This window comes from Eleutherodactylus coqui, chromosome 3 (assembly GCF_035609145.1).
Source record: "Eleutherodactylus coqui strain aEleCoq1 chromosome 3, aEleCoq1.hap1, whole genome shotgun sequence".
NCBI lineage: Eukaryota > Metazoa > Chordata > Amphibia > Anura > Eleutherodactylidae > Eleutherodactylus > Eleutherodactylus coqui.
In genome coordinates this window covers 249505293-249529073 of record NC_089839.1, presented here as the reverse complement: position 1 = coordinate 249529073, position 23781 = coordinate 249505293, and the positions used below count along the sequence as shown (strand labels likewise).

Sequence of the window (23781 nt, the reverse complement as noted above, 5' to 3'; positions counted from 1 at the left end):
ACCATCCACAAATTTGGCCTCCAATACCATCTCTATGCTGACGATACCCAATTATACACCTCCTCTCGTGAGATCTCTGGACCATTCCTCCAAAATATCACCGACTGTCTGTCCGCTGTCTCTAACACTATGTCCTCCCTTTTTCTTAAACTAAACCTCTCTAAAACTGACCTCCTTGTCTTTCCACCTTCTAACTGACCTCCCCTCAACATCTCCATTCCAGGGTCTGGCACCATCATAACCCCCAGACGGCATGCCCGATGCCTTGGGGTCACACTGGACTCTGACCTCTCCTTTGCCCCCCATATCCAATCTCTGGCCCAAACATGTCACATGCACCTCAGAAATATTGCTAAAATACGTCCGTTCCTAACCACGGACACGCTAAAGACGCTCGTGGTTGCCCTCATCCACTCCCGGCTTGACTACTGCAACTCGCTACTCATTGGCCTCCCCCACACTAGACTCGCTCCGCTCCAATCCATACTAAATGCAGCAGCTAGACTCATTTTTCTATCCAGTCGTTATTCAGACGCCTCTGCATTATGCCAGTCACTGCATTGGCTGCCCATCCACTGCAGAACTAAATTTAAACTCCTCTACCTCACTCACAAAGCTCTGCATGGCGCTGCGCCACCATACATTGCCTCCCTCCTGTCAGTACACCACCCAGCCCGCTCACTCCGATCTGCTAACACACTCAGACTAAACACCCCTGTAATACGAACCTCACATGCCCGCCTACAGGACTTTACCAGAGCAGCACCCATCCTCTGGTATGCTCTACCCCAAGGCATCCGGACAATTCCTGATGCACGAAATTTCAGACGTGCCTTAAAAACGCACCTCTTCAGGGAAGCATACCAAATCTCCTGACCTAGTCCCTCGCCCCTCCCTATGGTGCTCCACCCTGTTTGCCTTCTGATAAATGATCTGTACATAAAATTTCCTATTGCCTGTGTTCCCCACCCCCTGCACCTCCTGTACCACCCTCAACCCATTTGTGTCTAACCCAATGTACCTTATATTGTAATTGTTGTAATTGTTGTATTGTTTTGCATTTATCCATGCCTGAAAGCGCTGCGGAATAAGTTGGCGCTATACAAATAAAGATTATTATTAATATTATTATTATTATAGTAAGGTTGGTTGCGATACCATATATATGTAGTACATTTTGTTCTCTTATTGTATTTATGTAGCGAAGTTTCAAAGAAAAAAAGGTTTCTTTCCGCGCTCCTGCTGTAGATCTTCTTGTTTAGAACAAACCAACTGTCAGAGCAGACAGTCTTTTTGCATAATAAGTTTATTCCAAAACAAAGGATACAACAGGATTGCATACAAGAAAAATTCTTGCAGCAGTAGTCATAACGCGTTTCAGCGTTCTCAGACGCCTTTTTCAAGCATCTGAGAACGCCGAAACGCGTTGTATGACTACTGCTGCAAGAATTTTCTTGTATGCAATCCTGTTGTATCCTTTGTTTTGGAATAAACTTATTATGCAAAAAGACTGTCTGCTCTGACAGTTGGTTTGTTCTAAACAAGAAGATCTACAGCAGGAGCGCGGAAAGAAACCTTTTTTTCTTTGAAACTTCGTTTATTTAACCCATTGAAGGAAAACTTTTTTTCTCTGGGATTTTTTCATTCCGGCGGCTCTCCTTCTCCATTGAAGGATATCTGGAGTTTCTTCTCATATACAGTATACTACAGGCACACTTGGACCACAGGTGCAGGCGGGGTGTCCCTAACAGTCTTACGGTAACCCCGTCACGCACCAGGTGAGTTATTTCATCGTTTGTTATATGGTGGCGCGCATCATTGTTCTAATTGTATTTATGTAGCAAACTTGGTTTTGGTACAGTAACTACATAGTAAGTTTGGTTCTGTTCATGTATCTATATAATATCAATGCAGCACCTATGTAGTATGAAAGACTCTGCTATTGTATCTATGTAGTAAGCTTGATTCGGTTGCATTGTCCTTCTCCCCAACGAACACCCATGCTCTACGGTCACATTCTCCCAATGCTCAATTAGCATCTACTCAGTTTGCAAGTGCAACCTACTATTTTACCAAGACCGAAATGGAGACACTTTTGGATTCTCTTCCAGGGCCACTTTGAGTTCCACTTTGAGTAGACCAAGTCACAGCCATATGGTAACTAGCTCTATTTATGAAAGTAGTTACTGGGTTTTTCGAGTGATCTTTTGTCATCATAGTATCTTTTCTTGACTGATTAGCAGCTGGTCTTCCAGATATGAGTTTATTAATATAACAATAAATTGAACCACCTGTCTCCACACAAGTGATTTACTTTTGACAAATTTGTAATTGCAGTTGTCCCAGTAATGATTTACGTCCAACATAGTAATGTCTACTGTGCGCTTAGTAATTAACGTAGATCACTTCAGAATATGTAAGTTTTATTTTTTTTAAACACTATTAAATCCACATTTCAAGGGAGATCTTGACTACATTTTATAGTCCTGTAACTTCATGAAATTAAAGGGAACCTGTCATCACCATTTTACCCATAAAGCCAACTTCACTGGCTGGCAGGAAATCAAAGCTCAATCACTTCTAATGCCCTCTCTTTTCCCAATGAGCCCACTTACCTCCCCAATTAGCTGCTGGGGTTACTCTGCGCCATATGCAAATCAGCAGAGAAGAGTCATCTAGAAGTGAAGAGTCATGATATGCCAAGCTAACCACACCCCTTTATCTGGATATACAGAAATTCCTGTCTATTGGGTTATGTAATGAGCTATCTATCAAGAGAAATGGGACATGGTTAGCTTGACACCTCAAGAATCAGCTTGACTCTTCTCAGCCAGATTACTCTTCTCTGCTGATTTGCATATGGTGCAGGGTAACTTTGGCATCGAATTGCAGATGTACATGAGTTGATATGAAAAAGAGAGAGCATTAGAAGTGATTGATTTTTTTTATTCTGCCGGCCAGTGAAGTTCGTTCTAGGGTGAGATGTTGGTGACAGGTTCCCTTTAAATAATATTTCTAAAAATATATATTTTATTAACCCTTTCCAATCTACCGTCTGACGTCTAAAGACATTATGATTTAAGGTTGTACAGCTCTGATGTTGAAAGATGTCTGTCGGGAGTTCTCTTACTGTATATTGCCAGTCACTCTGCTGTCAGAGCCTATCCAAGGTGTCACCTCATGCAGTACTGGCTTTAGCCAGCAGATAGTGCCATTGTATAACAGCAGAAAAAGAGTAAGCCCCCTAGGAAAACCAGGATACAAATTGGATTGGAAAGGGTTAAGAAGGCATCTGTACCACTCGTGACATTCTTTGTATAGTGACCTATTTATCCCCATATTATTGTTTGCACTTTATAATTCCAGTAACACCCTAATACAAAACAGGTTTCCTTTGTTCTTCCATCATTTTGAGTAGAGAACAGGTTGTTTTGTGCTTTTATTAAGCGGATGACACATATTCCAGCTACAAATTACTCTTATCACCTTGTAAATTTGCCCATTTCCTAATCTCACTCACTGCCTTGTATAACCATCCAAATTCCTCACATTGCTTTACACTGCAGGCTCGTTAATGGCTTCTGCCAAGCTATATTTTGCACATGTTGTCCCAGGTTGTTATAACTTCATTGGTTCCGGTCCAGTGGTTTGTTATTGGAAATAAGTTCTTTACTCACAGTCCAAAGAAATTAAACATCAAAAATAATCCTAGGAAAGAAAACAAGGCTATTTCCATCCCAGATCAATGGGAACTAAGACATGCCAGCAACATCTGACCAAATGTCATTACAATAGAGATCTTTACTCTTGAATTACTTTTTAGTAAATTTATCTAGGTCTTACTGCTACTTAAAGGGAACCTGTCATCACATGTTCTCAGGTTCCGTCTGAAGCACACTCTGGAAGACTCTTCATTTGCCAAAAACACACTCAAAACACATGGTACATGTAAGATGGTAATTAAAGACACACTTGCTCATGTCCAACCCTCTGCGAATGAAAGGACGCACAACATGAGTCCTCAGGCCAAATCTCTCAACTGCCAGAATAGCAAAGGGGATAGGTGGATCTGAAGATCCAGGAAGGTTCTATGATTCTGGAACAACTGGTCGGCCAGAAGTCACAGACCCATTCTTGAAGCCTTGAAAATGTGAGCACTTAGACTTCCATCGCTCCAAGGTCAGCAAAATGAGTACCCAGCTTGGAGGGGAGTAATAAATAAATTACCTGAAAGAGCTGCGGAATAACTTGGCACTATAGAAATAACAAAATGTATTTATTTATTATGTCCATACAGGCTTGGCGAGAGGGTGGAGCCATCACCAAAGCCATCACAAGTCTTTCTAGTCATCCCGTAGATTTCCCCAAGAGAAACTCAAAGTGCAGTGATGCAAACAAATTCCCAGTGGCCAAAAACCTATAGAAAGAAGCCAAACAGAACAAAATTGGTGAAAATAGCACAACACTAATGAAAAACAGAACACTAGTTGCAAAGCCACAGGCCTGTGAGAAATTAAAATAAAGGACCCAACACTAAACAGCAATACTGCAGAAGACATTTATAAAACCAATAGATTAGAACATAAAACATACCATGTACTTACCTCAAGGTGACCAGGAGTATTTCTTCAGGAGACATACACTGACACATGTTGGAGTCAGTGTATGTTAGTCCGGATCGCACTTCTTCCAGAAGCTTATCGAACAGCTCGACTGACCAATAACAGAAGGCAGTGAACGTTTCAGATTGTGCCCAAATCTTAGCCAATCTAAGTAATGAAAGGTCTGATATTCTTCTGTTATCCCCTTTTTAATTTGTAACTGTTTTGCTTGAATATATGTCCTTTTTGTATTATCTTTTTGTAAGCACAGCAACCTTAGTGTTAAAGCTTAAAACCTTAATAAGTATAGTCCTTGTTGCTGCATAGAACCGATACTCCCTGTTAAACTGTATGTTATCAGAATCTAGGAATCTGTCCTGCCTTATAATATGGTCAGTGGTATCAGCATGTATTTTAGGGCATGTAGGTCTGTGTTGGGCGAGATTGAGGGAATGCTAGTAGATCAACCCTTTGCAGTTGTGCTTACGTTGGTTCCTGACAAATTAGTGACTGTGGTAGGATTTGCTGGAGCTTAGTTCCTGACAATTACCATGATTGTATACAGAAAAATTGTGAAAAAATGCAGTGTGCATGTGTGTAAAGATGATATAATTAGCCATGCAGGCATAAAGCTGTAATTGTTGCTAAATGTTCCTAGACAAAATATTAATTTACAGAGGAAGCCTAAGCCAAATCGATTAATTTACCCAAGTCAAGAATGTGAAAAGTAGGAAGAGCATGATCATTCTGTTATGTGATGCTGATGTTACTTCTATTTTATAGTGTCAACATATTTATAACTTTCACTTTAGTCTCTATCACTATTCAGCACATAATTTACCGTATTTTTCGCTCTATAAGACATACTTTTTTTCCATCCAAAGCAGTGGGGAAAAAGTTGCTGCGTCCTATAGAGCTAATGTGTCGAAATTCATCGCGATCGCCATTTGTTCACGTGATCGCGAGTTTACCGTGTGACCGTGATTTAGTTAGCGCGATCATGTGTTAAACTCGCGATCGCATGAATAAATGTGCGATTAGTTAGCATTTTTCTCTCCTCCCCACTGCCGCCCATACAAATCGAGGATTGGTGGTGAACACCGGCGGGGACTGCTGCTGCTTTCCCGCCTCCACCAAACAGCTTCATCCCTTCCTCCTGCCACACACAAGCGCCACTGTGACATGGAGCTCCGTTTTTTTAGACCTCTGTTGCTTCTTCTGCTCTGTCACCCAGCACTATCCCCTGCGCTGTCCCTCGGTGAGTTCAAAATATTTGTTCCCCCGTTTCCCGCTCAAAAATAGGGGTGCATCCGATCATCTGGTGCATCTTATAGAACTAAAAATATGGTAATTTCCAAAGTCTAAAGCACTAATAAAAATGTAAAGCAATTTGAATGAAATGTAGCTGGGTCTGAGCTGGTGTTTAGATATAATCTGGGCTTTGAAGTTTTACAAACTCACAATAAAAGTATTGGATCACGTAGTATAACACATATATTATGTCTAGAAATGCATTCCATTGATATTCTGTGTTTATATAGATTCACATCTTTGGCTGATATTCGTGATTTCAGAACCATAAAATATGGAACAGTTCTGGGTAAACAGTAAGAACTCAATAAAAGAATCAGGAAAAAGGATGATTTAAGAATTCAGTAGACAGAAAGGACACTAAATAAACCTTCCAACAGTTATATTAGACACTCTGTGGGTGGTTCACCTATGAGGTGCAGGACAGCCCGCTGGACTAAAGGACGGCATTACTAATAGGTTGTAAGCCGACATGGTGCACTACATGTACTATGTGGCCTGACATCCTTGGTATGCTTTATCTATATGCAACTGTAGTGCTAAGCAGATCCTCAGTATAAGGGCTCCTTCCCACTGGCAAGAAAGCCCTGAGGGAGCCCTCTAGCCCCGCCCCCAATATCTCCAGGTATGGAGAGATCTCTAGGAGATTCCTTGTAGCTCCACCTCCCTCTAACTCCTCGCTGTGGGTGATTCCTTCAGCCCCGCAGGGATTCAAGGCTGTTTCCATGTGAAATAATAATAATCATAATTATCTTTATTTGTATAGCGCCAACTTATTCCACAGCGCTTCACATCCAGGGGTTTTCAGAAGGATTGCGAGGGCGATATCAGGCCATGAATCACAACCAGATATCGCCCTCACCAGTGTGCAGGAGCCCTAAGGAGGGTGTGTGAGTGTTTGTCTATCAGTGCTTTGCAGCTGTGCTCCTCCATTCGGCTGTCTGCATGTTGAGTGATGTCCAAAAATAATAGGTCAGCACTAGAGATGTTGCATGCATTCCTTTCGCCTGTCTGCTGCACATTGGAGACTCCTCTCTGTTGTATTGCAACATCTTTTTAATTGTAATAAATAAAATATAGAAACTTTTTTTATGGAAGCTTTGCGTGCTGACTAGAGATGAGCGAGCACACTCGAATAAGGCAGTTACTCGAGCGAGCATCGCTCTTCTCGATTAACTGCATTCTTGTTCGAACAGGCTTGGGGGGGACGGCGGGGGGGAGCAGGGGGGAGAGTGAGAGAGATCTCTCTCTCCCCCACTTCCCCTTGCTGCCCCCCCCCCCCCCCAGAGCCTGCTCGGACTAGAATGCAGTTACTCGAGAAGAGTGATGCTCGCTCAAGTAACTGCCTTATCTGAGCGTGCTCGCTCTTCTCCAGTCAGCACGCAAAGCTTCCATAAAAATAGTTTCTATATTTTCTTTATTACAATTAAAAAGATGTTACAATACAACAGAGAGGAGTCTCCAATGTGCAGCAGACAGGCGGAAGGAATGCATGCAACATATCAAGTTCATAGAATTTAATATACGCTCAAAAAATGCATGTATGCCAAGTTATATATCAACAAACATTTATTTGTGTAAAATGACACATCAAGCATACAAATCATTGAATCTATATATCTAAGTAGCAGTACATAATGTAAAAAGCCCACCTTGCCACCTGCAGCCCAAAACGTTTTTTTGCCCCATGTTGAGTGATGTGGTGCTTCTACCTGCCTTCTTCTATCAATGCATCGGTAAGTATATGGCTGTTTTCCTACTAGTAAAATGAATTTATTGAAGCAACTTGCTAACAAGGTTGCTCTTTCCTGAAGATGGTCCATCACTTAAAACTTAATTGCTCACATGCTCCAGAAGCATAATTGCTTTTGTAAATGCTGTTTCTGTAGTGTTCCTCAAAAAATCCTACAACTTATAGTCATAAAGACATGGACTTAAATTGTCATGTTGGGAATGATAGTATATATACTGTATGCACAGGTGATTTAAGCCATTACAGACAGAAGGCTTTTATCTGTGTATGCTGACCTTTTACTTCTAGAATACCTGTAGCTATGCCGGAGGATACAATTATTTACCTGGTTTATTCATCGGGATCATATTTTATACTTTTCTTGCATATATCATTTTTAGTATGTTTTTTAGTGTTTTAAAGGCCACTGTGATAAACCATTTATTGAAACAGGCTTGTTCATGTATATGAAAGTTATGCATGATGTCATGTAACTCCGCCCACCTTTCTATCAGAATGATGCTATATAAATATTTGTCACACAGGTATTTAATGCCTGAAAAAGATCTTAATGCATAACAACTTATCACAAACGGAATCGATCAATGAGGGTATCATCTAAAGTAATCACAGCAGCATAACTGAAAAAACCCTACATTAAAACTTTACTTTTATTGTTTATATTAAAATTAAAATACAAAAGCTGTACAATTACCCGTATCATTAAATGTGAAAACTGGACCATATGGCTCAATTTATGAAAATATGACAATATACACTGCTTTATAGCAAAGCAATTTAAAAGACGTAGAAGGAAAATAAATCAACGTGAACATAAATAAATCATCTTCCAATGGAGCATGCTTTTTACTCATGATTTAGCTGCAGCATTGCACTAGAGCAAAGGTCAGCAAGTGGGGATCAGAGGAACTGGAAACCTCTCTCTAGATACAATTTACTTCTCGCTGCCTATGAACAGGATAAACGTCCTGACAAGGACGGCCCCATTTCTCAGTGGCTAAACCTCAACAGTCTACTAATATGCCCTAAATGTCAGACTTCACATCACCATTTCATGATCCCCATCTTCTAAAGGGTTCATCAAGAGATTAATAGATGTGATCAAGAAATTAGTGTTATCCAACAGGTAGGCATGGCCACTTCAGTAAAGTCCTTGGGATCAGCCAGACGAACATTGAGTAAATACCTTTAGTGCTGAGCAGCACCACAGAATGGCTTTTTTTTTTTTTCCTTTCCATTGAGTAACCTACATAGAAATACATTAGGTGGTGATCCAACCTCCGAGACCTTCACAGATGCATATAGAATAGAATGAGTTAGGAAGACTATGCACTGTCCCTCTCCATAGATTCCAATCAGGGGAGGGTCAGAAATAGCCAAACTTGCTTACTTAGTTTTTGACAGCCTTAGGCTGCCTGCAGATGGCCGGGTCAGATCCCGCTGCGAGAATTCTCACAGCAGGACCCGACCCGCACCCCTGCAGGGACCAGTGCGGCGCTCACCTCTCCCTCAGCTCCGGTTCTTTGATGTGCCGGCTGCCGGCCAGCCAGCGCATGCACAGAGCAGAGCAGGGGCGTCGTGATACACATTTTTTGTGTGGGCCTCTGTGAAACCGGCACAGAAATACAGCATGCCGCGATTTGTTTACGGCGTGTATTTTCATGCCAACAAATCACGGCCGTCTGCATAGGATTGCGTTTTGCAATACAATCCTATGCAGGCGTCCAGGGGCGGAAATTCTGCGGGATATCCGGCCGCAGAATTTCCGCCTGTGTGCAGGGGATATACTTGACATATTATCATGATAATCCTGTAGTTTCAGAGAAGAACTGGTAATAGATGAGCATACATTGTGGTACAGTATCTGAGTGAGGTTGCTAAATGGTCCATCATACTGGATGAGTATGGGAAGTTACGTACGACCACTTTCTCTTTTGGAAACCATTGCTCGTTTTTGCTTTCTTACCGGTAGGATGGTTCAAAAGTCTAGAAAACAGTTATTATTCAATTCTAAAGAGTGATGCCCATTAAACGCTCTGCCGTGCACATCACTAATCTCCCATTCTGCCTCTTGTTTTCACAGCTGGTCAGTTTGCCTTCTTGGCCAAAGCAGTATATATTTATATATTTGAATTTCCTTTTCATTAAGCTCTGTCTGTCTTACAAATCCCTGCGGGAACAGTTCGTCTATTTATTTTCCCCATTAATCTCAGATCTTCTTTTGTATTTCATGCTTTAGAAAATGAAAATTGATGTGATTTTTCACAATAATAACACCAACTTAGCTTTTTAAACTTTCCATTACGGTTCATCTGTTTAGGAAAATAGCCAAGCTTTAGAGGAAAATTTTCTAAACATCTTGCCAATTCCTGAAAGTTTTGTAAAGCTGGGTTCACACAGGGCGGATTTGCCACGGAAATTCCGCGCAGAATTTTGCCGCGGCAAATCCGCCAGCAGCCGCTAATCTCGTGATTAGCCAGCCATGGGGACGAGATTTCTCAGAAATCTCGTCCACACGGGACGGCCAATCCGCTGTGGTAAGTCCGGCTGAAACCGCGGCTGCGGCCGGCGCAGCCGTGGTTTCCAGAATATGCAGCATGTCTATTTACCTTTTCTTTCCGCCACGGCCGCGCTCTCCTCTATGGAAGCGCCGGCCGCAGCGGAAGAGCGAGTGGCCGGGCCGCTTCAAAGCCGCCGCAAGGTTTTCCGCAGCGGTTCTCCCGTCGGAAATCTCGCGGTTTCGGCTGCGGCCAAACCGCGGGATTTCCTTTTTTTTTTTTTTTTTTTTTTTTAATCAAATTTTATTAATTTTATTTTTCACATGAACAATTAGACAACAAATGCAGGGTACAATATTCAGTGACAGATGGTTTTGATGGCAGATCAACTAGCGAAAGGGACTGGGCCGGCATACAAAATTGACATAACTAGAATCTGATAACCAAGAAAGAGAATAAGCAACTCATTAACTCAGTAATACTCTGATACTGTCGTCCTTGGGTCTAAGTAGGAGGAGGCTTCTTAGGAACACTTATATGATACTCCAATATTTAGGCGGCCGAGTGCATTGACTTTCATTGTTAGCATCAGCGTAAGAGAATCATCTTTGCCAATAGACAAGACATCAAGGGTGTGGGGGCATGGGAGGTGGGGGGGGAGAGGGGGGGGGAAGCCGGGAGCGGGGGGGAACGGCACAGAGTACCATAGAAACCGTCTCATTCCTACCATATTGGTGAGGATCTCACTGTCCACCAAATGGACCAAGTTTGACTGAATTTTTCATGTGTATTTTTGGACCAGCTGTATAGTTCCTCTAAATTGTAGAGGTCGTCTACTCTCTCTCTCCACTGTCTCAACGAGGGGGCCACTTTCTGTTTCCACAAAAGAGGGATCAGGGACTTGGCAGTATCTAATATCAAGGCTAACATTTTATTTCTCTGAGGGTGGAAATGTTTGGAGGGCTTCCACAGAAGAACCAGCTCCGGTGTTACTTTTAAGTTCGGTGAGATTTGTTGTATTATTTTTTCCACTCCCTTCCAAAAGGGTGCGAGCTTCGGGCATGACCACCAGAGATGAAGATACGAGCCTAGGTGGTTGCCGCATCTCCAGCAAGAGCCATCGTCAGTGAGGTTGTGGTCAAGTAGCCACTGTGGGGTTCGATACCAACGAGATAGCAGTTTGTAGTGTGTTTCTTGTGTGAGCACACAGGGAGATAGGCCAAAAGAGGTTTTTAGGATCATTTTCACCTCGTTTGATGAGAGTGTAATACCCAGGTCCTTCTCCCAAGAGTACAAAAAAGCTGGTTTGTAGGGGAGGAGAGGAGCAACAACATTTTTACGTAGGTAGGAAATTTTTCGGAGGGGCGGCTTATTGTCTTGTAGTGCTTTCTCAAATGGGGTTGATGGTCTGGTGGATTTATAACTATTGAGGAATAACTTTAACCCCCTCTTTAACTGTCTACAGACTCGATGCTGGCAGCGATGGTCGGGAAGATGATGATGCTAATGAAAAACGTGTAAAAAAAGCAGGCAGCCAGCACTTTGACTTGCTTCAGGATAGGAAGTATTGGCGGAGAGTTGGTCTTTGATGAAGAAGTGTCCACTTTCTCCTCAGAACCTTCATCATCGGAAGAGTCTGGTCTTGCTTCAATTAAATTCAAGTAGTAGCTGGCATACTCCATCCTGGGAAGGATTAGATACACACCAATGCATAGAAGAAGGAAGATATCAGCAGTAAGGAAATAAGCAAGTGCACTATCTGTAACGTTGGATGCTATGGACAGGTCCAAAATTGCTGCCAAAGCACTGACGGTGCCCCCCATCGCCTGACCTGATATTAACGACTGGGAGTGTTTCATTGGGAAACGTCCAGTTACACCAAAAACACTGGCCATGAGGATGTTCGATGCTCCACTGAGAATGGCCACACATATCAAAGTTAGGGCAAAGAATTCCGTAGTCCAGAATGAAGTATCTACTTTCACCAGAATGGTGATGAAGATGAAGATGAGCAGCATGATAGCTAACGACCACAGCACTCTGGCCTGGGATGAAATCCTGTTTACAAGGTAGAAGTTCAGTATAAGGCATGGCACTGCTGGCACTGCTGAGGCAATGGAAATGTAGCTTTCAAAGTAGTCACTAGTGTCTGAAACGTCAGGCTCCTCGATGATTGGGAATTCTGAACAGTTCCTGAGCTTGTAGATCCAATAGTGTTTTGCTGTGCAAATAAAATTCCAGGGGAGTGTGGAGCCCACTCCCAGTATAAAGAATATAATATACGCCCCATTATAATGGTCCACAGGTTTATGAGCACAGTAACTGTTTATTTGATGCTCCCCTAGTAGAGCGTCTTCTTCGTCTGAACGGCTGGTGTCTGGTGGTCCATAATGAGAGTTTGTGCTGCTGCATAAAGGGTCCTCAGACACTCTCGATAAAGGGGTATTCTGACCAGATCCTGACCAGACCAAGGGAAAATGCTTCAATGAGTAGGATGCATGGGGGCGGCCAGCGCAGCTAGTTGCAGGATTCATCCACGTGTCGTTCTGCGGACTCTTTAACTGTGCTTGCTGTAGGAAAGACAGGTTTCCCTCAGGGAGCAGTCTCTGAAGTATTGTAGCCGGTGGTAGATGTGCTAGGGGGTATAGGTCAGACAACTTAAGAGGTGAAAGCTTTTTCCAGACCGAGGATGAGGACGGGTCCGAGGGCAGATCAAGTATTTTCGTGATAGAGCGCAGTGGGAGTATGGGGGAGGGAGACGGGGCCAGATCCTTTCCAAGATCATCCCAGACTGCGCATGGGCCCTTGAGCAGTGGATTAAAAGACTTAGCAGTGTATCTGGTTTTAGAGGGGAGCCATAAATCATCGGTTAGTTGATCCCTAACCGCGGGATTTCCGACGGAAATACGCCCCGTGTCAACCCAGCCTTAAACAGTATATAATGTACTGTATATTGCGCTATTGTGCGTGTTTCAGTGAATTTTACTGTATTTACTGCGTTGGCAAAGACCGTTTATATCAGTCCCTGTTGTTATTGATTTCGCTGTGAAATTGTGCAGTTCATTGTGTAATTTCACGGGGATTCAGTGTGCATTTGTGCACCCCATAGACTCCACTGGTGTCTAAAGGGCACAAATGCGCACAAAAATAGAGGCTCTCACTTTTTTTTTTTTGCGCAACCGAAATGCGTTTGCAGAAAGAACAGTGGGAACAGTGAAAACAATGGTTTCTATTCTCTGCGCAATGCACGCGCTTGAATATGGACGTCTGAAGCCACCCTTGGGGCTCCTTCACATGGGCATATTTTCATCAGTATTTTGTAAGCCCAAACCAGAAGTGGAAAATACAGGGAGAACGTATAATGGAAAGATTTGCATTTCTCCCTATTTTGGACCCACTCCTGGTTTGGGCTCACAGAATATTGTTTAAAAATACGTACGTGTGAAGGGGCAGCTTCACATGGGTGTATGCATGAAAACACACACAGTAGCGCTAAAACAATAGATGAGAATGAACCCATTTAAATCAATGGGCGCTATTTTCCGGTATTGTGTGTGCAAATACGTGCAGGTTTACCCTTAGGTCAGAATGTAATGTGAAGTTCAGTAATTTTGCTGGACATTGAAAAAGGCTTCTATGGTTGGTGCAAGGACTGCTTGTGCAAAAGTTTTGTGACTTTTTAGCCCTCTGCGTCGGCCTCACCACTTCCGGGGAAAGTAGGTGGGGCTTGCTGGGGGGGGGGGGGCAGAACCTAGTATAAATTATGCTAGAAGCGTACACCTGGCGTACATTTCTGAGAAGGCGCCTGCAGCTGTCAGGGATGCGTATGTTACAAGAAGAGGCATGCGTCAGAAATGCAGGGCTTAGTAAATTTCCCCCATAGTTACTGTATCATGGACACGATTAGATAAGGAAGCCAGTTGGGTTGACAGTACTTGTTTGTCCCTGGCCCATTACTGCATTTCCACATAGATGACCATGTTTCATTAGTTTGCTGTTATGGATGTGTTGCTTGTAACTAGATATCACATACTTTGGCATTTTAACCATATAATGGCAGAAACATTGTAATACATGGGCAATGTGTTGTTGAGACAGTCAGTTTAGCAACAGAACCCATTCAATGAGAGTGAATGACAGAAAAGGTCCAATATTGAATTATTACTTTATGGGCTAGAGCCTTTGCGCCAGTTGAAACCTTTTTAAAAGTATAATTATATGTAGTCTTGATATTATAACAATGCAACACATGCAGAAATAGTGTTATGAATTTAGAAATACATAGTTAAAGCAAAAAAATCTTCATTCTTTTGCAAATGCAAACTGAGGGCTTATTTTCGGTTTTCACGCCAAGCCGATATACGGTGTCCTTGTCTGCAGGGGGGAGAGGATGAAAGAGCCAGGAGCAGAAACTGAGCTCCCGCCCCTTGCCACTATTTGCAATAGAAGCGGCGAGATGGGGCCGGAGCTAAGTGCCGACACTTAGCCCGCCCCCACCTTGCCCCTTTTATTGCAAATAGTGGAGAGGGGCAGAGAGGATGCCGGAGCTCAGTTCCTGCTCCTGGCTCTTCCATCCTCCCCCCTCTGCAGACAAGGACACCGTATATCGGCTTGGCATGAAAACTGAGCCGATATACGGTCATCTGAAATAGTCCTAAAGAGACTTACTAATATACTTTATTTTTCAAAGTGGAATGATGGAAGATTTCTCTCCATGTTGTGTGAACACGGAAGTGAAGCTTCTCCTAACAGCTATAAAGTTCCAACACTGCCTCAGAAACTTCCTCCTGCCCCTGTATGTATATTATGCAGGATAATTAGCAATTTAGTAATTATGGAAAGATTATGATACACATCAATAATTAAAATCCTGTTTTCATACATGTCTATTGTTGGGTTGCATTATTTCCATGACATAAAGACCTTCAGAGAACAATTGTGTCAGAATGGGAGCCTTTATTTAATAACATTTCTAAGTAGACTATCGTTTTTATGAGGTTCTGTTTGTTGACAAAAGCAATTACAAGGACAATACAATGACAGATGGTTACAATGAGGTCTCATAGAGCTTTCTGTATTTTCTTTCAAAGTTAAGGTACATTCTATTATGCCCTATGGCCCATAAGATCAAAGGCATTAACAATGAGGATCTAAATCATTAGAATGGAAGTGCACAATCAAATAGTCTCATCAGCGGTAAATTATGATTGATTCACAGGAAAACATCCAGGCTTTACTTGAGTGTTATTTAATTATAGGACTATATATATCTATTTAGCAGAAATGTCAAAAAATGTCAAAAAATTGAAAACATGTAAATAAATAAATGACCTTTGGAAATTCTAATCCTAGTTTGGAACTTTGTTAGCCATAACATTAGAAGCACCTGAGTAATATTGTGTCCCCTTTGTGCCTCAAAACAGCTGTGACCCATCAAGGCATGAACTCCACAAGATCTCTGAAGGTGTCCTGAGGTATCCAGCTCCAAGATTTTAGCAGCAGATCCTTTAACAGGGTTTGCCAGGATGGCAGGTTATCCTTTATCCACAGTATAGGGTATAACTTTCAGACCTCTAGGGGTACATCCAAGAATGGGGTTCTGACACATGCTAAAGTAAGGGCAGTAGCGGTTGCACATGCACACTGCCATTCCATTCCACTCATTCCAGTGCCTCTACTGGTGATAGCTGGGCACTGGTTATGTTAGAAACAACTTTCTATCTGTTACGGATTTTGGAATGTGGACCCACTGGGCTAAACAACCAGCCTGGTTTTTATACTAGACCGGGTGACTGGCAGCTGATCCCGGCCGACAAGAGTACCTACCGAAGGGAAACTGGCCATAAGGTAAGCAGGGAGATGGAAGGGGCTTTGCCTGCAAGCAGGTTAATCACCCCGATTAGGGCGGCCCAGCGCTGGAACTTTGAGACTGACTAGCCCTAAAAGAAAACAGGGATGAAGTACTGAAACAAAGACACTGCAACTTACTACATAGACAAAAATGAAGCAAAAGGAAATGGACACACATACAGAGACAGGACGAAAGGCAAAGGAACAAACGGGAAATGCAGATAAAGGTCAAAATAGACTTAAACAGTCAAGAAACAGAAGATCTAGCAGTGGAGTGACCAGAGGGAACACCAATACTGAGGCAACCAGGAAGTGCATCAGCTCAGCTTAAGTAGGGAAAGGATTGGCCATTAATTCACCAGCTGAGCAGCAGAGTACTGATTAACCCTCTCAGTGTTGGATGAAAACAGACCTAGGTTTCATATGAACAGGAATAGCAGAATGATGCTCGCAGCAGCCCGGAACTGCAAGAGGGCGGCAGACATGAGTAGCAGACCTTACACTATCACAGCTAGCACTGACTTTTAGCTACAATATAGGAAGCTCTTTTTTAAGATCAGACCAGATAAGCTAGCATATTCACGCATATTTTTGCTTCTGCTCCTTAGTGGGGATCTGTGCATCTAGTATGTCTCATACACAACGTAAGAAGTATTTATTCCAACTTGAATAAACCAGTTTTGTTTATTAACCCTTATCATTGCGTGATATGAAAACCATGGATCTATAGCAGTAGAACTTGGAAATTTTTTATCCAAGGTAGCTAGTAGAGATGAGCGAACGTACTCGGTAAAGCACTACTCGTCCGAGTAATGTGCTTTATCCGAGTATCTCCCCGCTCGTCCTGAAAGATTCTGGGAGCGCCGCGGAGCGGGGAGCTGCAGGGGAGAGCGGGGAGGAACGGAGGGGAGATCTCTCTCTCCTTCTCTCCCGCCCGCTCTCCCCTGCTCCCCGCAGCAACTCACCTGTCAGCAGCGGCGCTCCCCGAATCTTTCAGGACGAGCGGGGAGGTACTCGGATAAAGCACATTACTCGGACGAGTAGTGCTTTACCGAGTACGTTCGCTCATCTCTAGTAGCTAGCTAGCTTAGGGTAAGAAAAGGTATAATGAAAAGTCATACAGGTGATGACACAAAAGTGTGCAATAGGGTTGATACTCCTGGTGGTGTCTTGAACATGGAGAATGATTTTGTCTTACTGGATAAATGGTCAAATAATGGAAACTGCAATGCAATGTTTCCAAATGTAAAATAATGCACTTGGGGAGAAGAAATCCTCTGAATAAGTATAATATTGGCTGTTCTGTGCTATTCAGGACTTCAGAAGAGAAGGATTTAGAGGTTCTGATTTCAGCCTTCTTAAAAACGAGTCCACAGTGTGGGCAGGCACTAAACAAAGCTAGTAGGATGCTCGGTTGCATAGTAAGAGGTATAACCGGTAGAAAGAGGGAGATTGTGATCCTACTGTATAGGACTCTGGTGAGACCACATCTGGAATATGGTGTCCAGTTCTGGAGACCTCATTTACAGAAAGACATTAATAAAATAGAACAAGTTCAAAGGCAAGCTACAAGAATGGTGGAAGGTCTCAGGAGCAAAAAACGTTTCAGGAAAGATTTAACTTAATTTGTATAAGCTGGAGGAAAGAAGAGAGGAGGGTGGGGGGCATGGAAGAAATTTTTAGATATGTTGAAGATATAAATAAGGCTCAGAAGGGAAGTGTTCTTATTAGGAAGCCAAATACTAGAACAACGGGGCACAATCTGAAATTAGTTGAGGAAGATCAGAAGGAATGTCATAAAATATTTTTTTACCGAAAGTGTTTGGAAAATCTACAATAAATGAATTCAAGCCTGAAATAAGTATCAAATGTATTCTATCTATCTATTAATCTATCTCATATCTATCTATCTATTGCTACCATGCGGCGGTTGCGGCTTCCCCGAGATGGCGGTGTGCTGGGTCCCGCGGTCGGGGCGCGGCCCCCCGACTTGTGGTCTGGCTGCCGGGGATGCGGGTGCCGAGACGGCGTGGTGCTGGTGGCTCGTGGCGCGGTACGTGCGCTCGGTAGTCCTGGTGGCGCCATGCGCATGCACCTGGGAGTGCAGCTGCTGTGCACAAGCTCCCTTTTTATGCCGTGATTAATCAGGGGAAAGAGAGAAGGAAAAGGTCCCATGCAGTAAGACCAAAAGTATGCAGTGACTTTAGAGTGGTTCTAGGGAAAGCAAGCGGAGCAGACATATTTGCAGTGAGGGAGAGAGTAGCCAGAGATGCGGTGAGGAGAAGCTAGGGAGAGGGAGCAGAACAAAGAGTGTAGAGAATGTCTGGTACGGGTGTGCAGATGTGAAGAAGGAGTCTGAAGAGACCCATCTTCCTGCCAGAGTCACGAACGAGCCTGTAACCATGAGTGAGAGCACCCAAGCACCTTAGGTCTGGTCCAGTCCCCTGGGTGGGCGCGTTAGCACAGCATCTAGTGCCTTAACCAGTTCAGGAGGGAGCACTCAGAGGCCAGCGCCATATTCTCCACTGCTACAGAAGCCTCCTGTTCACTAAAGCCCATTTATTTCTTATTTAGGATGCAGCAGGTCCTAGTTTTATGCAAACTGCTAACCTCCAATACCTTTCCAGATTACTTAGGCTACCTTACAAATATTGTAAATAAATGTATGCTGAGAAACTGTGAATGCTATAAATCTGTAAACCGTTTCAACATGGTTCTACTACAACCTTTAGTCTCTGCTTGATTGCTTCTCTCACAACTCTGTGCTGTACAGCACTGGCGTCACGACAAATTATCAGCCCACTTATTAATATCAGTTTACTATTGCAGATGCTGCTATTTGGGAAAATGCTGGTAATAATGGCTCTGACATACTTTAAGACAACCACTACTCTCAGCGTTGTCCCATCTACCATGCTGCACAAAGCAGGTAACATATGAAATTACAATGCTTTACCCTCCTGTATTTCAATGCTTTACCCTTCTGTATTTCAAACTTTTTGAGGTAGCAAAGACAGTAGGGGTTTCCTCAGAATGGAAACATTTTTCATGGATTTTTCCACAAGAAGAAGATTGGGAATCGCTAGTTTAAAAACACCTTTGACTTTATAAAACTTTGAAGAAAGCATTTTCTCAATGTATTTAGTTAGGCTACAACGTTGTATTCAATCAGGTTTTCCTAAACATACTGTTGTCAAAAACTGAGCGTCTCGTTCCCTTACTGGTCTCTCTTCCATGTGCAATTTTATATGGCTGCTGTAAGGCACAGCTAAGGGTACTCGAGCTACTTCTGGGTCAACTGGCAAAGGAGATTGGAATTGGATTGGAAATAAGCAGGCAAAGTTGTTGCTTCCGATCCAGCATGTGTGTGTAGTGCAAAAGTGTGCAAGCCAATCAGTGTGGTCAACCCTGGGAGGCAGGTTTTAGTCTGCATGAGGCATAAACTACTACTGCTCGACCTATTATTGTATATGTAATATGAGTTGGTTCTGTAACAGTTGTCACTAGTAGAACATCTTGAACATTGATGATCACCCACTGGATATTAGTATTGTTTTTTTTTTCCTACTGTTGGTGCAATACTAAGAATGCCACTTCTGGCAATCATAGCTTCATAGCTGTGTAATTTGGCAACTATAAAAGATAACATTGCCAAGTGCCAACAGAATGTCTTTACAAACAGCAGTGTTAGGATAGACTGTCCTGCAATGTCATGGAGTCGAAGACGCTCTAGGGCTGTGATTAGTGTCTATTTTTAAATGATTATTTATTGCCGCTCCGTGCCAAGTAGAGCTGCTTATAAGCAGTCAGGTGCACACCTGCAGAAGTATACTCCAATGACTCTAACAGGTATGTGATTTCAATATTGTGTTCTAGAGTCCAGGCCTTGGAGAAGAACCCTAAGTAGGCTTGAAAGCTCGCTATAACATCATGTTTCTTCGTTAGCCATTAAAAGTTATCAAATCTACAAGATTACTTGGTTTCTCTTGCTGAGAACAATCACATCCAGGCCTTAAGAAACAAAGATGGCCACACCTCTTCTCTGACTACATGATGCACACTGTACATTACTATGCATCATTAATCTTAGACAATATACCCGCTTTGATTAACCCACGCTGCCCACATGAGCAGAACTGGCCAGTCGGAGTAGCATGTAGTGTCTTAGATTACTGATGTACAGTAATGCTCATTAGCATTAGTATTGTACATAGTACTGGCATTAGGGAATATCATTGTCAGGAAAGGTGTACTTGGTTTGCAACAATTTTTAGGTAGGTTTCATGTGTCAAAGCAGCATCCACATGAATACCAGGACCAAGGCTTCAAAGCAGAACATTGCCAAGAGAATCACGCTGCCTCCAGTAGCTTGCTTTCTTCCCCTCTACAAATTGTGCATTCAGATGCCATCTTTTCCCAGGTAATTGACACACCTGCACCTGGCCAGCTACATAATGTAAAAGAAAATAGGACTCATCACACCAGGCCACCTTCTTCCATTGCTTTGTTGTCCAGTTCAGATGTTCATTTGCCCATTGTAGGTGATGTCAGTGGTGGACAGGGGTCAGCATGGGCACTTAAAGTGATCTGCAGATATATGAAACCATACACAGAAAACTGTGATGTACCATGTGTTTTGACTCCTTTCTTTTTTAGCTAGCAGTACCTTTTTCAGATATTTGATCAGATATTTGTGCTACAATAGCTCTTCCATGGGATCAGACCAGATGGGCTAACCTTCACTTCCATGAACCTTGGGTTCCCATGACCCTGTTACTGTCTCACAGCTTGTTCTGCAGTGGACCTCCTTTGGGGGTAATAATCACAGCTTATTGTCAACACTCCACAAGACCTGCCGTGATACAAATGATCTTACCCAATCAGCTAGGAAATCATTATAATCACAATTTGGCCCTAATCAAAGTTGCTCAGATCCTTACAATTGCCCATTTCTGTTGCGTCCAATGCGCCAACATCAGAAACTGACTATTTACCTGTTGCCTAATATTTCCGACCTCTTAACAGGTGCCATTGTAATTTGACCAATGTAATTTACTTCATCTGTCAATTATTTTAATGCTGTGTGATCAGTATATATGTGAGTAAAGGCCCATTTAGATGGGATGAGTGTCAGGCAAACGATGCCAGACACTCGTCCCCACACATACTAGCTCCCATGCACCTGCACGGGAGCTAGTAGCACTGGCTCACAGCGGGGAGGCTGGAGGAGATTTCTCTCCTCGCTCTCCATTGCCCCTCTCCATTGAATACTGAACGGCTGCTATTTACACTGAGCAATCAGCTCATCGTCCATCGTTTATGCAGCAAATATGTGACCGGACGAGTGTCGGGCATCGTTTGCCCGACACTCGTCCAGACTAAATGGGCCTTAGGCTTCTTTCCCGTTTTCACGGCCGCCCTATTTGCGCTGTGATCTGATGCATTGGATTCCAATGCATCAGATTACATGGGCGTATTTGCCAAATGTACAAACGCTCAGCCGGCCAATATAGCGCCGGAGTTTTTACATCGAGCCCAAAACATAGTTCTGGAACTATGTTTGGGCCAGAATACGTCGGGCAGTTGCATGGGCTCCCATGGGAGCCCATGGCAGCGGCCGTAGGTGGGAGGGAGTTTAGCAGCGTGGCTGCTAAACTACCTCCCTCTGTTCTCCTCCCCTTCCCCGTGCAGGCTTACCTCTCCTCCCTGCTTGGTCTCTGCAATGGGATAGGGTGGGGCGGAGCTAAGCACCGATCCACCCCGCCCCTCCCATTGATGGCTATGGACAAGGGGTGGGGCATGGGCGGAGCTAAGCTCCCTCGCCCCTCCCTATTGCACAGACCAATCGGGGAGGAAGAAACGGTAAGCCTGTGATGGGGAGGGAGGGGAGATGGCCTGGTAAGGTCGGTGCATTTGTGCCGGCCTCACCAGGCCATATGAATGGGCGCAGAAACGTTTGATTTGTGCGCCCGTTCAACAGTTTTTTTTGCCCCCAACATAACGTATATCGTCCGGCCGTGAAAACGGCCGGCCAATATGCGCTCATGTGAAAGAAGCCTTAATATGTATATGTGTATGTGTATTTTATAATATACAAATGTATGATGTGTTTATGTATGTAATCAGTGTATGTACAGTATGTGTGTATCATTATAGCAGTACTATATATGCATGCAGTATAGTGGTATAGTAATATGCTAAACTTGGGGGTCACAGCCATTATGATGGTAGGGACTTTGTTTTATGGTGCTGGTTAGTAGGTGCAGGGTGTCATAGTGAGGTACACTGTACAGTATGTATTGAGGTAGAGGCTAGATAGCATAGAATTTACTTTTACAATGTGTGAAGACAATAAAGCTGGTTGCTACCAGTTTTAAACCTAATCTACTGTATTGGAGTGAGACCTTGTGTCTTAAACCCCAAGGCAAACACGTCAACTGAGGTGGCTCCAACAGGCCTTTAATCGATTCTCTCTCCCCTGCTTCATTTAGTCCTTTGGGATGATGCTTATTCATGCTCATTAGACAGCCCAAAACCTGGACCTTCTGCATGCATGGACTGGAGTCTGTCCTTCTCTTTCCCAGCTCCGCAATCCAGGCCCTTTCCTGGGTTACAGATTTAATCCCTTGCAGATAAATACCTTTTCTTTCACTATCTGTGTAATGGGGTGCTTCACCCCTGACAAGTGACCAGTCTGCACACTGGGCACAGTGGCCATAGCGGTAGTGAGAGGCTCCACACCCCTGCAGGGACTCCAGCCGGGGGAAAGAGTCTAGATGGCTGTGCACGAAAAAGCAAGGGCACGGCCGAGCTGAGAACGCTGTGTGCCTCAATTGTGATGCATAATGCATCAGACAGTGCAGAGGTATCAAGCGTTTTTCGCTGGCCAGTGCCCTGGCCAGGCAGAGGAGAGCTGGAAGGGACACTTTGGGTGCCATGTTAGCTCTGGGAAGCACTAGGTGAAGAGGCTCCACCTCCAGCAGGAAGAGGTCCATCAGATGCCATGCTAGCACTGGGAAGTGCAAGGTAAAGAGGCTCCACCTCCTGATGATGCGTGCTTTAAAACAGCTAGCACGCCATCACCTAGAAGACCTGGCCCTGAATAGGTAAGAGTAACGAGGATAAGCCGTGCATTGCCCCTTCCTCTGAGAGAATCTGCCCAAACATTTCGGGCACAGGCCGATGCTCCTAAAAAGGATAAAGAACTGTATCACGGCCCAGTGTGTTTGATACTGCCCCGCAGCAGCACCACCAGAGCAGACATGGGGGTCAACCAACAGCAGAGGCCTTAAAGTGGCGAAGACTGAACAAGCTGAAAGTGCAGCACTCTCCCCATGCTGGGAAGCAGCACCTAGAGTACCCAAAAGAGCCCTGACAACCCGGGGGCAGAAGCATATGATGGCGCCATGAATCCAAATATGATGAAATAAAGACTAGCATCTATGGTTGATAACAAATAATTGCTTACTGTTGCTTTAAGCAAAGTTATAACGAGAATTATTGCCCAACATTTAAGTTCAAGATCCTTCAAGTAATGTTTATTCTATTGTACTTCAGTAAAGTTTGCTTTTTGAAAAAAAAAACGTATGCTGCCTCCGTCACCTTAACACCATCACACATACTAGCCAGACTTTTTTGGACACGCTCCTTACCAGATGGCAGACAACGACCGGGAGGGCGTCATCCTCCCACTACACGTCAAGCTCTTCAGGTGTAGTGAATTGCAGTTTGTTTGTGGGTGGGGTGTTCAAGTGGATTGGTTGCACTG

At 43.6% G+C, this 23781-nt stretch overlaps 1 protein-coding gene across 1 annotated transcript; it reads right to left on the bottom strand.

Moving 5' to 3' along the window:
* Positions 1-11614: 11614 nt before the first annotated feature.
* LOC136620295 (equilibrative nucleoside transporter 3-like) lies at positions 11615-21327 on the bottom strand. Its single transcript, XM_066594995.1, has 2 exons — positions 21303-21327; positions 11615-12798 (listed from the first exon to the last, which is right to left on the bottom strand). The coding sequence occupies exons 1-2, from the start codon at positions 21325-21327 to the stop codon at positions 11615-11617; spliced, it is 1209 nt and encodes a 402-aa protein (XP_066451092.1).
* Positions 21328-23781: the final 2454 nt, after the last annotated feature.

Excerpts from the sequence above, each read along its gene's own strand:
- LOC136620295 (XM_066594995.1), bottom strand. The coding sequence starts at position 21,327 with ATGGACGATGAGCTGATTGCTCAGT. Across the intron at positions 12,799-21,302 it reads CGATGAGCTGATTGCTCAGT|CACATCTACCACCGGCTACA; the intron begins GTAAATAGCAGC and ends TATACCCCCTAG.